Genomic DNA, 13,720 nt, shown 5'->3' with positions numbered 1-13,720 from the left:
ATCCAGTACCGTTTAAACTCTGCTACCCAATACGTTACTGTTGATAACGAAGGAGTAGTCTCACCCAGAGTAGAATCTAGTTCAGCTCTTATATTGATCGATGACCAATTTTTTCCATGTTCACAAATTCACTGAAAACGTGGTGTCTTCAAACATATGCTGTATAAATTGGCATTTGTCAAGCAATTACTGCCATCTCTAGGTCGGGCCAGGTACTTCTGGGACCATCCTTGTTACACAAAATGCTAGACAACGGTGGTACAATGTAGTAGAGCGATTGGTAGTTACAAGAATTAAACTTTAGAAATTAAATTACATTTTTTTAGGCGACTTGTTTACTTTTTCTTAGTGTATCTTGACTATCTAATTTGCAGCAACAATTACCGCTAAATAAAATTTTAATTGGATACTTTTCATCAGAAGAATTTAAGAAATACACTATAAATAATTTATAGGAATACGAATCAGTTAGATATTCAATAAATTTTTAGAGCATATGAACTGCTTTTCTAGTCTCATATTTTCAAAACATTTGATTAAACGGTTCACCTATTTCTGTATAATTATTTTTATACCAAGTACGTGAAATGATTAAAAAATAATCAGCATTGTCACCGAATATTTCGCAAATCAAAATAATACAATCATTGACTTTGTTCTATTGTAGAATGTACATTGTTGCATCGTATACTCTAATATTCAATATACAATACAATGCAGCGGCGGATGAGATGCAAAAATATTATAAATGAATATGTAAACGTTTATTTCTTTTAAATGGGGTAGTTTTTGAACACTCTTTACGGTAAATCTTTGAAAGAAAAAAAATTTTGATAATTTGGTACCACTTTACGGCCTAGGTCTACTTTTCAAAATTCCTAGAATACTAAACTTCAAATTAACAATATTTCAGAAAAAAGTCGCCTAAATACGAGAACTGTTTAACGATATAATGATTTTTTCGGTACGGTGACTATATTGTCAATCTCCGCCACGCTTTTTATGTCATTTGTCAAAAATAGACATAAATATGAAATGCTTCAACTCATAGAATAATTTGTGATTCGCTACTTTTAGAAATGGCCACGAGACGGATGATACTAAACGTCTGGATTCGTCATTTACAATTACTGGTTAATAAAATTTACGCTCTTGTATTTAGCAATCGTGGAATAAAATAATGTGAAATAAATAATCAAATAAATAATTCAATTGTCTATACAATCTTTTGCATGTATGGTTACGTATGAAAAAGCGTTTGTCGGAGTGTCGCGATTGTTAGTGCTGGCTCGCTCGAATTTAAAATTCAAACGATTTTTCGGAATCTTCAAACTTTTTTGTACATTTTAGTCGATATCTCACAGTAGATGAATCTTGAATTCACCATTATACCTTCGAAACCAAAATACAGTCGAAACAATTTAATTTATCTTAGGGACGTGCCTCTAAGAAAACCAAAACCGTTTATTCGGTTAATGACGTCAGTGTTTTCGGATTCCAAAAGAGTTGGCTCTCAAGATAAAGTGTGATACATCGCATTTTAAGTGAAAATTTGGACATGAGAAAGCTGTGGTGCAAGATGGGTGCCGTAATGGCTCACAATGGAACAAAAACTGTGTCGTGAAGATGTTTCTAACCTAACCTAACAATCAAAACAATGGACTGAAAAGGCAAAAACCGTTCCATCTGAAGACAAGGTCATGGCGTCGGTTTTTTAGGATGCGCGTGGGATAATTTTCATTGACTATCTTGAAAAAGGAAAAAATATCAACGCCGAGTATTACGCGAACTTATTGTAACGTTTGAGCGAAGAAATCAAGCAAAAACAGCTGCATTTGGCTAAGAAGAAAATGTTGTTTCATCAAGACAATGCACGTTATTGCAATGGCCAAAATTAAGGAATTAAAGTATTAATTACTACCTCATTCACCATCCCTATAGCAGGATAAAAAGTATCAAAACTATATCAATTAAAAATTTGAAAAAATCACCAAATTTTTATATTTTACTTTTTTTCTCAATATAGTCGTGTATGGAATGGAGTACGAGTAATATATATTACTAGTAATATTTCTGCTTTAGTTGAAAAAAGTAAAAATTTTGTAAAATGTGAATTTTGATTGTTTTTATGCCCTTCATTTCGTATGCCACTGGTAAAAGCGAACATTAAGCGATACTCCAATAACAATTAATATTTGCTGAAAAATTTGGAAATAAAACAGGATTTAAGCAATACACTTTCTACACGCTAGCAAGACAAGAAGTGAAGAAACCGAAGAGGTAGTAGCGTGAAGCGTGGTCTTACTCATCAGCGAATGCTGAATTTCTTCTTGCAAAAAGTAGGTTAGGAGAAAGTTTGCTTCTTATTATAAACATAGCAGTGGATTTAGTCACACTTTAACCGCTGCGGTGTGCGCTGTGTACATAACATACTCGACATTCAATTAAAAACGGTAAGTGATAAAAATTTAATCACTACGCATAGCTCAAATATAGGTGTACAGTCTAGTTTTTATCGCATAAAATAAACAGTGTTACGTATATACTTTTTATTAATTGAATCAACAGTGTTTCATGTCGTATCAAAACAAAAAAAGTAATAGTTTTCAGATTAGTAGTAGAATTAATAAATGAAATCTATATCTAGTTTAAAAGAACCTACGTTCATTTTAAAATAGGAACAGATAAAAGGACAGTTTACTTTTTTGAACAAAACTTTTACATACAGTGGTAATGTAGACTTGATGCGTTTACATTAATATTTAATATGTTAGGCAGAATTTCATCAATGTTCAATAACCTTCATTTTAGGATTAAAATCACTTTTTTGTGAATATAATATACAATATATATATATATATATATTTGGCTATCCTATTTACGCAGATAAGAAAAAGAATATGTCGAATCATTCATATTTGCACTTGTGTGTTAATATAAACGTCGTAGCTATATTTGGAATCTGTTTGAAATGAATTATTGACTTATGTATTGGAATATTAGTTGCTTTCATTTTAAAAAAACTAGAATTCTTTTCCATATTGAAATTACTCAACTGATTTTTTGGATCAGTTTTTAAAATGACTGGAGGGGGAGTTATAAGGCCTCTATCACAAGTTTTACATTTAATTACAAAGAAAATAATGCAAATTTCTAATCCTAATTTTTGTCAATACCAATAATTTATAAAGAAGAAGGTGATCTACTTGGTAATGTCAAATTTTTTGCACTGAAACTTCGGAGATAATAATCATTTCTCAATGCTTATATTGCAAATATTATCCTGATCAGAAGTTCCAAACAATTTGAATTTAAAAAAGTATATACTAAGCTCGCAAAGAAAATTTCAAAGTATTTTACAAAGGGTAGTTATATTTGGAATCCATGGACTTAACAATAGACTGTACAGGATCATGTCCTTTGAAACTTATCCATAGAAAAACGGCAAATAAGTATACAATATTATAGGATACGCCATAAAAGATTCATTGTTATTGATTTCCAAATGTTTTTGTGACTATTCAACACACAATTTGACATATTTATTGAGTTATAGGAATTATACCAAAAATTTATTATATGTAATTGATTAGTTAGGTCTATGATCTATAATATATACTTTTCTATATTATGTTTTTCCTTTTTATTTTTCATTTCCATTAATCTCTGTATTCTTCCATTTTGGTTACTTGTTGATTCTAGTTTTTTCTTCAGGATACAGTATGTTCACAAAACATATATAAAATATGTTTTTTCGTAAGGTATAATAGCTGATACATGAAAATCTATTCAAAATTTCAGTAATCTTAGGATATGCCTTTTGCAAATAAATATAATTCTAATCAATTAAATAATAAAAAAGTATTTCGTAACGGCTCTGATTTTCAATGTCGGTAAAATTATCGGAGAAAGTGCCATGAAATAAAGAAAGTAAGCCTTCGAACATTAACCTGTTTCTTACTAAACTTATGAATTTCTTCACTCATAAATTGTTTCGCTATAAATAAAAATACGAGCGGACAAAAAAAGCACTTGAAATTGTTATTCGCACAATATACTCATCATACAATAATTATGCGGTAAATGAAGACAAAAAGGAATGAATAACAAAATTTATCGGGGGAAAGTACATAATTTGATATTAGGATTAGAAAATGTGTAAAGATGACGCCTCTCAAAACTGATACATGTGATTTGAGGTTATTCCGAACGATATAATTAATAAATAAGGCCATTTAGGCACGTCCAAAAAATCAAAACAATGAAATTATTACAGCAATATTATTTTCACTTCATGGCCAATTGGTAAACACTTTTTACGTGACTTGAATATTTAGAAGCTTATTAGATCTTATTTGGAACGTAATTACTTCAACTACATTATAAATAATAAGAATGTCCATTGTTTATTAAATTGGGAATTGATTCTAAAATGAGAAAGTTGATTCGTAACCTGGTATATAATTTTTTTATTTATGTATTAATAAGTTTGGATTTCATAAGAAGCAACATACATGTTGACTAATAGAAAATTGATTAACTGAAATAACGTATCTTTTCATGTATACAAGGTGTACTAAATACAAATATTGATTTACATAGTATCCCAATAATCAATTAATGTGGTAATTTGTGGAAACGTAATTCTATTTTCATATATGTTCCAAATTCTGTTATATGTATTTTAGATTTGAAACATGGGCTTAGGAGGTAAACAAGAAGCAGAATATACATTCACCTTACCTGAACAAGACAAAAAAATTGCTTTAGAGGAACTAAGAGAAGATGACAATATTAGAGAACAATCTTTGGAGCAAATGCGAGAATGGATTGCTAAGCATCCCGCGATAAAAAAATGTAGAACAGGTGGGTTTTTTCACAAAATGCTAGATTTCCGCACATGACCTCGTCTTTATTGACTCATTGATGTAATTTAATAAGATATATAAATACATTATGTCAATTTTTTAACTGTGAGCTACAATTTGGAAAGCCATAGTCTTTGCCAGTTGTGATCAGAAAATATCGTTATAATTTATAGAAAAAACAACAACAAAATGTGCAAGGAAAAATATTATCTATTTATTCTTCTAAATTCAGACAACTGATTAAAGGAGTAACATGTTTTTCCATATCTAGGAAACATAACAAATAAAATATCTGAGTAGCCATACTAGAAAATTATTTGCGCATGTAATATTGAAAAAAAAAGTGTTTTTTATAGGTCGAAATTTGGGTGAGGTCAGGCAACGTGAGATTATTTTTTTAAAAATCCGTTACATCAACTTTTGAGGTCAATTGCAGAATTTATTTTTGCACGAAATGTTTTATAATTATATATTTTCATATTTTTTTATTTGGGAATTAGTTTGATTGAAGCAGAGATAAATTTATTCGAATGCATAATCATTGACTATTAAAAACTAATCTGTAGAACAATTTCCTGTTATATGTATTAACGACTATGGGGAGTAAAAGTAAGGAGAATCATGTAGGAATTTACCTAAAAAAGTCTAGTCCGAAACGACAGTACCACAATAATACTAATTATCTTTTTATCTTTTTTTTAGATGCTCCATTTTTGCTAAGATTCCTTCGTACCAAAAAATTTAGTGTACCGTTAGCTTGTGAAATGGTCGAACGCTACCTTACAATAAGACAAATTTATCCCAATTGGTTCCGTAATTTGGACTGCGAGGATCCAGATTTAGCAGAAATAATCAATGCTGGGTATTTGGTGCCCCTGTTAGAAAGAGATAACGGACGATGCGTTTTATTTAGCTGTGCCGGTAGGTTTAATATAATACAAGGGGTGTATAGAAAAACATATTTATTAACAATAGACAAAGAATAGTAAAGGTAATCTAGAGACATATTTATAGACATAATCTTATGGTCATTGCTTCTTCACCCTAAACTTTTATGATTTAACTAAAACTAAAAATCTAATTATAGTACCGACCTCTACACGATACCAATTTTTAAAACTACTTGCTCGTAGACCAGCTGAATAACAAGTAGCGCCATTCTATTTTTTTTAAATGAAACTATAATCTATGAAAATCTTTTTGGTCTGTAGCTAATTTTGATCCTCACAAGTATACATCAGCGCATATGATTCGTCTCCATAGTATGGTAACGGAGTCACTAATGGATGATGAAATGAACCAAATACATGGATATACTTATGTGAATGATGAGGGTGGTTTTAGTATGGCACACATCTCACTGTGGAGTCTCCGTGATATCAGAAACATTGTTAGATGCGTCCAGGTAAAATTTTTGAAATAATGTTAATTTGAATCAGATATATATCCAATTTACTTTACAGAATACAACTCCAATGAGACACAAGGGTAACCATTTTTTAAACATGAACAGCAGTGCTGCGAAGTTGTTTGAATACTCTTCACCATTACTTAGTGAAAAATTGAGAAATAGGCTTCATGTAAGTGTTTGGTTTAAATATCGCGTGTTCAGTGTCTTTTAATTTTTTCTTATTATAGGTCTATAAAAATGCGGATGAAATTTTCGAACAAATCGATAAAAAAATCTTACCTAAAGAATACGGCGGGGAAGTACCCCTGCAGGAAATGGTTAAAAAATTCCAAGATTTCTTAAAAACAAAACGAGAATCACTTTTGGCATTGGATGATCTTTATATAGAAATCGATGAAAAGAATTGCCCTCTGGTATCTGAAATGAATGAAGAACTAGGAATGGGTATAGAAGGCTCCTTCAAGAAACTCACTGTTGATTGAATACATAATTTGATTCCATTTTATTTTTCACACATAAAAATACTCTTCAATTACCAACTCTAAATAAATCTCCTGTTTGCTGCATTTTTCTTAAGCGCCAATTTACGAGATATACAAGATAGTTCATATCAAATGAATATACCATTGTCTTTATTTACTTTAGATTCGTATTTATTCGTTTTTTCTTTAGTCCGGTTTTAATCTACTGGTCGGAAAGCGTCTACCATGTACTTAGAGTAGTGCTACGACACTTAATCTCTTTCATATTCTAAGCAAGGATGGATTTGTGTCAATATCATTAAGAATTAGTTTTGAAAAATGTTGATGAGTTAATTTTAAGAATGAAGTATGTGGATTCAATATTGTTGTTAGGATGTTGAGTTGAGAAAATTTATACATGGGCCTCAACATGACGAATTAGAAACTTAATAGTTATACAAATAAATATTATTATTGGGTCAAGATATCGATGTGACAGTTGGCACATGAAGTGATTAAATACTCTTCATATTTATAACATTTTCGATAAATTTTCATATAATTCTACGTATGAAGTGTATTACTTTTTTACGTACTACTTTCACATCTATAGATAATTATAAACTAGTTAAGTATGTGATTTGTAATAAACTGTTGTGATATTCATAGATTTCTCGAAAGTATGGTTTCAGGTAACGCTTTTTCAATGATAAATGATATTTTAATGAAAGCTAGTCCTTAGTCCAACTAATAGTTAAGTATTGAAACAGAAACTAATTTTATATATAGTAGACGGAAGTTCCATTAAATATCAGATATTAATTATTAATTATTGAAATATAAAGGATCTTAATGATAGATGCTTAATTTCTTCCACTGCAGTTTGTCCATGGGCTTTTTATATTGTTTTCCACCCTATGTTCCCTTTCAATTCTTTCCTCTGCTACTGCGCTTTCTATATTTCTTTCGTTCCTATGTATCAATCTAACATTACCCAGTTATGATCCTTCCTTCCATTATTTCTGTTGCTACATTAATTATATTTTCATTACTTCTAATTATGAGTTCAGTTCCCAGATTTCCACTAGATTTTTCCAGCAAAATTTTATCCAGTTCTGAATCGCTGTCACTTTCATCTGCAATATAAACGATATTTCCCATTATTTATACCTACTTTTTAAATGCTGCTACTATTATTTGATACGCTTATCCACAGGTAATTTCCTTGCTTATTTTCTACAAATTTCTACACTTTGTCCTTTACTAAGATCTCTCTAGCTCTTCCCAATTTTTTTGTCTTAGTTCTACTTTTCATTAATTCATAATACAGTTATTTTGTGATTCTAGCATTTTTCCATTCAGGTTTTCAATTTCTGTATTCAAAGTCTTTTATTGTAAAGCCTTAGTCTCTATGATTCCTCTCTAATCTCTAACCTAACCAAATTATTCCACCTTTTCTCTGATATTAATTTAAAATTCTTTCCAAAATATGTTTTTATTATAGTATTTTTATTGACGGATCTGTTTTAATTAATTGAATTAAGCCAAGATCCTCAGATAATCTATAATTGTTATCCTGTATTGGACATTTTTTCTGAAATTGACCATTTAATTTTTATTGATCGAAATAAGTATATATTTCGGTTATTAAGATTGCTCCAACGTTCTTGTTCATGCATTTTGGTATTTTCACATCTTTTGAAGTTTTGAATGAAGATTTTCTTCAATTGAATATTTGGAGTACTGAATTCAGGTCTGCAATGTTCAACAACTGATTGTCTAATAATTAATTTAAAGAGGAAATTGTTTATTATTATTCATTATTATGTAAATAAATGTATATACTCGCCAGTTGGTGGAACAAGTTACCATTGTTTACTTTTTATGTTTTATGTGCTTTTCTTATAGTCAGTGAGTTCTCATTTTTATTACATAGTTCAAAATGGAATTTACATATATAATTTTTTGAAAGTATCCTCAAATTAAAATTTTTCTATATAGTTTGGTATGATTTTTTTCACTTACATTATAATTATTACTAAAATTAAAAATCTTGGTCGTGAAGGATTATCAAAGCTTTGGTACCTTTTTAAAAGCCTAACATAAGACACTCCCAAGTTATCTAATTTTAAACTATGTATAAAAATTGTTGAAAATGACACAAAATATGCTTTAGGAATAAATTTGTTGTTATTGTGACAATTTTATATAATTAAAGGTGAAATGAAGTTGTTGCATTGTTTCTGTATTATAAAAATTGTTGTAGTTAAAATATTTGTTACTATTTTTTACATTTTGACACCTTTCTTATACACTAGCTTGTTTAATAAAAACTGACACTATTTGATATGTAGTTTTATTTTTTTAAATATTTAAAATCCTTCTTGTTTAAAATAGTATAAATATATAGTCACAGAAACTTCTTTATGAATTGAATTTTCAATTGTTATGGCGATATTGTTCACTCAAAACTCTTGGAGAGGATGAGCAGGGCCAGATTAAGCTAGGGGCTTGGGGGGGCTATAACCCCGGGCCCCAGGTCCAAGAGGGCCCCATCATTTGGAAATCATTCTGTATTTTTTGATGTGTTGATACCACAAATCTAACGTATTGATATTATTTCGAGAATTTTTCCGGGTTTTCGAATTCCTTAAGGGGCCCCCGTCATTATTTTAGCCCGGGGCCTTATAAATCTTAATCCGGCCCTGAGGGTGAGACAGTAAATTGTGAGGACCGAATTAGTTGAAAAATTCAGATTTATTAAAACAAATTCTATATATCCATAGGTCTAAATGAATTTCTAGCACAAAAATTTATCAAATCTTAATCAGCAACGTCAAGTTTTCCTGATATGGCAATGGACGACTTATCTAAAACTCTTTGCAATGGTTTTTAGTTAACAAAAAGCATAAGAGAGAGAATATAACTGAAGTCGATATTTAAAAATTCTTTGATGCATTTGTTGGTGGTTGTGTTTTTCCTATTTTGAACTGATATATTGGTTTAGAGATTCAGATTTTGCAGCACTTCTTAGTGAGTATTATAAAGCTATTTTATATCTAGCTAACACATGAGGAGTCGTTATTCTTAGCAATATTTTATATTTTATTAAAAGTTAATACTTTGTTATGGAGTTCTTCAACAAATCAGGGAGATTATGAGAGTACGCGAGTTAATTTTCCATGTCATTTACTTTAAAAGGGATTTTAAATAACGAATTGCGATTGCAACTACTTCACTAAATAAAAATTTACAGTCTGCCAATGACAGTTCTCAGTTTATTATCACCAGTGAAAAGAATTTGTCCTGTTGTGACACGTCACGTGTTAAGGATTACATCGCAGCACTACATAAAAGTGAACACATTGGAATAATTATAAAATCCTTTTTAATCATAGTTTGAAGAAAAATTCGGTTTTGTTGTCGTTTCGTTGAAATATTTGGTATGTCTTCGTTATATGAATTAATATATTGTTTCTGATAATCGGTATATTAATAATTCTCATTTAAAAATTAACATTTAAATGACACGAAGAAATCTATCTGGCGTTAGGGTGCGAACCGCCCCCTTGTTGCCGTTCGCGATCAGTCAGATATTGGTGTGAATGTTCAATGTTTGGAATGCGAGTCTTGGTTAGGGTGGTTAACAATTTTCAATTGAAAGACGCCAACATCTTCAATATAGCAATATGAAAAGGGTCGAAAGGGAATCCGAAGAATTACTTGGACGCGTTACCATCTTATATTATAGCTACCTATATTCCGTGTTGGATTCAAATTTCAATTTGTTGAATATTTACAGAATGCAAATGGCAAATTTAAATTAGGAGGATTGTTAATGGGAGAGAGTTTAATTTATTGTTCTAAAAAACCCAAAAATGAATATAAGACAGATGAGTTAGCTGAAGTTCGATGCAGTTTTCATTTTTTCATTAATTAAAAGTATATTAATATTCATATATCATCATTTTTAGCCCTCACTGTTTCAAAAGGAAGGGAATTTATGCAGAGATTCTGACTGTCTGCTCACTCTTCTGTCTATGCACGTATTATTCACAGCCTAAACTACAAACAAAATGATTACATCTTTGTAATCAGTATAAAAACTTGGTTTAGGGAAAGTTTTGGTTGAAGAATGAAGAAACTAGCAATTGCAGTGGCATTTTCAATAACTTCATATATCACAATCAATGACGAAATCATTTTTATGAATTGTAAATATTTTATGGATAGCTTTGAAGTTGTAACCGATTTCGATGTCACGATCTCAACGTATTTGCTTTCTACAGTGAGAGCACCTCTAAGAATGTACTACTGTAAATTATATCCTCTTTTTTATTAAAAATAAGGTATTTAGTTTTAAAATCCGCACTTTATTTTTAATGAAACACTCTCGATATTTCTTTCATTTTATAACTTGATACTAGTGAACATCAAATGAGAAATCGTCAGAAAAAATCTATTTTATAAGGGTGCTCTTATGGAACCCCGTTCATCAACTATTTTCTGTTACAATTTAGTATCTGGAAGATTACTGACTGAGAAGAATATTAGGTAGAAATCAAATTCATATTGCATTAATACTTACCTCTGCAATTTTATTTTCCCACGTTCGTATGAAAAGCATATTTTACAACAATTCTGAACAAAACAAGGCTTATGACTGTGTTTGAGAAAATGGAGGGCCAATAGAATGAGCTTAACCTTAGGCCTGTTTTATATGTATGCGGTTCCATTCGGATCGGTTCGCTTTCGATAGAAACCGGAAACGAATGAAACCTTATCACACATACACGGTTATCGCAAGGTTTATATTATGTTCCTATTTTTCCGTGTATATTCAGGCTAAGTGCATTGTGCTGATTTGTGTTGTAGTAATCATGGAGAGAAGGCAAGCTATGACCATGTTTGTTTTTATCGAAGAACGATAAATAATACAAGATTTCATTGAGTGCATCCTCTCATCACTTCGCGGCAAGAATTTGGTGCATTCTATACTATTTTCCCGAAGATAAGAGAAAACGGAAATATACATTTATGACGGAAAGCATTCAACCGATTCAGCACCTGTTCGTGTCGATGGAGTATTTGGTGTTACATATACTGTTTCTATCAGGTACCGAATAGAAACCGAAGCATCGTCACACACCTTGTCGGTTGTGATCGAAACAGGCCTTACGAATCACTAATCAAATTCGAGCGGAAAGTCTTGTTATGGACAGCTGATGGGAATGTGTAGGTTTTATTGGAAAAATATGCAGGATTAGCAAACCGAAAGCGGGTTCTCTCGCAACAAGACAATGTTAAACCGCATACTACGAAAGTTACTGGGGTTACATGGGGGTATTGAACCCCCATGAGGGTTTTGCCATGGTGTTAAGAAGCTTGTTGAATGTGGGTTTAAAATCATAGAATACGATGGGCTATACGAATATTAAGGCTTTCTTTTTGAAAGCTTATTTAATAAACAAAGTAAACATTGGAAACAGACTTAATTTACGAATCACCCTCCGTATTATCTGTATACGCGTATGAGTGAGAAGAAATACATTAATCTGGTTTATAACTGTGTACATTTCACTACCGTACCTACGATATTTGCAATTAATTGGAAAAAACTATATTGTCTAACTGCTTAACGCAAATTTCCATTTAATTAATGTAATATTAAACGCTGGCTCTCGTTTGTGCATCGCGGCTACGATTTTTCACTATAAATTACTCGTAAAAACCCACAAGAGAAAAACGAATTAAGGTGTAAACTAACGAACCCCTCTCACATGAATCAGTTCAGCGCAAACCACAATGTACAAATAACGAGATCAATCAAGTGGGCTCCGAGAAAATCAGGGGTGTAGTTGGGTTTCTTGCAAGAATTTACTGTGAACAATATAAACAAACCCAAAAATTCTATATAATTAAGATGTATTCTAAGATATGCATAATTCTCTTATTTTTATGGATACTTTTCTGAAATCAAAATCATCATAAGCTCTAGAATTTGGAGAATATCAAAATATATGAATAATTATGTGGTTGGTACGTTGTTTAGTATTTTCATTACGGCCACATAATCCAAATCCAATGCGGGATACGCGCATCTAACGTGATAATGCAATTCCATTTCCATTAGTATTTGCAAATTCAAAAAATACTTACACATCATCATTATTATCACAATACATCTATCCAGATAAGAATATTATTGAAATTACCTTAGTAGTGTAAGCTCGACATTCGAACCTTTGCTTTTTATGTCTTTAAGTTATCTTCATTTGGTGAAAGTATATTTTCAACACATGGAGAGAGTACGGCGCTGTTAATATCGACAATCGTTTTATAAGGAAACGTTTTCCTGGTTGCATGGATGGGAGAGTAAATTATTTTTACGAATTTTCTCTACGCCAGTTTTTCCTCGTTATTTCAGAAATTATTGTTCTTTTCTGAACTCGATGCGTATAGTAGAGTGTGAACATATTCAAACCAAATCGTTTCTTTTGTTTTAAATCACATAACTATCCATACAAATAAATAATGAACTACCACCAAACATAATAGAAATGCCTTTTGGAATACTTCAACTATACTTTGGTTTTCACTTTGGTATTTATTACATACCATACTTACTTTTAATGAAAAATGGAAAAAGCCATTACCTTAAAAAACATTTGAAGTAGAAGAAAACGGATACTGTTAAAACAAAGTACCAACGCATTCAGCTGAACTCATTATGTAAAGTGAGCCTTTCGGAAAGAATTTAAAAATTCATTCTGCATCTGCCCGGTTAACGAACGGTTACATTGTCAACTGATTTGTTCAGAAAATAAAAATGTGTTTTTTTTTTAATTTTCGGCTGTCTTTATGAACGGGCTAATACACGTCATGTTGACCTACCCATTAGTCAGATACACTCTTGAAACTAAATACTGTGGCTTCTAAAAACAAATTTATGTTTTTTTGGGTTGTTATATTTGAAGTGG

General features: G+C 30.9%; 1 protein-coding gene across 2 annotated transcripts; it reads left to right on the top strand.

Moving 5' to 3' along the window:
* Nucleotides 1–2,130: 2,130 nt before the first annotated feature.
* On the top strand, nucleotides 2,131–9,085 carry LOC130903975 (clavesin-2-like). Of its 2 annotated transcripts, none has more exons than XM_057816445.1 (6): nucleotides 2,131–2,453; nucleotides 4,689–4,866; nucleotides 5,571–5,789; nucleotides 6,080–6,273; nucleotides 6,332–6,448; nucleotides 6,507–9,085. In XM_057816445.1, the coding sequence occupies exons 2-6, from the start codon at nucleotides 4,698–4,700 to the stop codon at nucleotides 6,759–6,761; spliced, it is 954 nt and encodes a 317-aa protein (XP_057672428.1). In that variant the 5' UTR covers nucleotides 2,131–2,453; nucleotides 4,689–4,697; the 3' UTR covers nucleotides 6,762–9,085. The 2 variants fall into 2 exon arrangements, with proteins under 2 accessions (XP_057672428.1, XP_057672438.1); XM_057816455.1 differs by lacking the exon at nucleotides 2,131–2,453 and adding an exon at nucleotides 2,475–2,596.
* The last annotated feature ends 4,635 nt before the right edge of the window (nucleotides 9,086–13,720 follow it).

The sequence above is a fragment of the Diorhabda carinulata genome, chromosome 1 (genome assembly GCF_026250575.1).
Source record: "Diorhabda carinulata isolate Delta chromosome 1, icDioCari1.1, whole genome shotgun sequence".
In the NCBI taxonomy this organism is placed as follows: domain Eukaryota; kingdom Metazoa; phylum Arthropoda; class Insecta; order Coleoptera; family Chrysomelidae; genus Diorhabda; species Diorhabda carinulata.
This window is presented reverse-complemented; position numbering and strand designations above follow the sequence as displayed.

Excerpts from the sequence above, each read along its gene's own strand:
- LOC130903975 (XM_057816445.1), top strand. The coding sequence starts at position 4,698 with ATGGGCTTAGGAGGTAAACAAGAAGCAGAATATACATTCACCTTACCT. Across the intron at positions 4,867-5,570 it reads GATAAAAAAATGTAGAACAG|ATGCTCCATTTTTGCTAAGA; the intron begins GTGGGTTTTTTC and ends TCTTTTTTTTAG. Across the intron at positions 5,790-6,079 it reads CGTTTTATTTAGCTGTGCCG|CTAATTTTGATCCTCACAAG; the intron begins GTAGGTTTAATA and ends TTTGGTCTGTAG.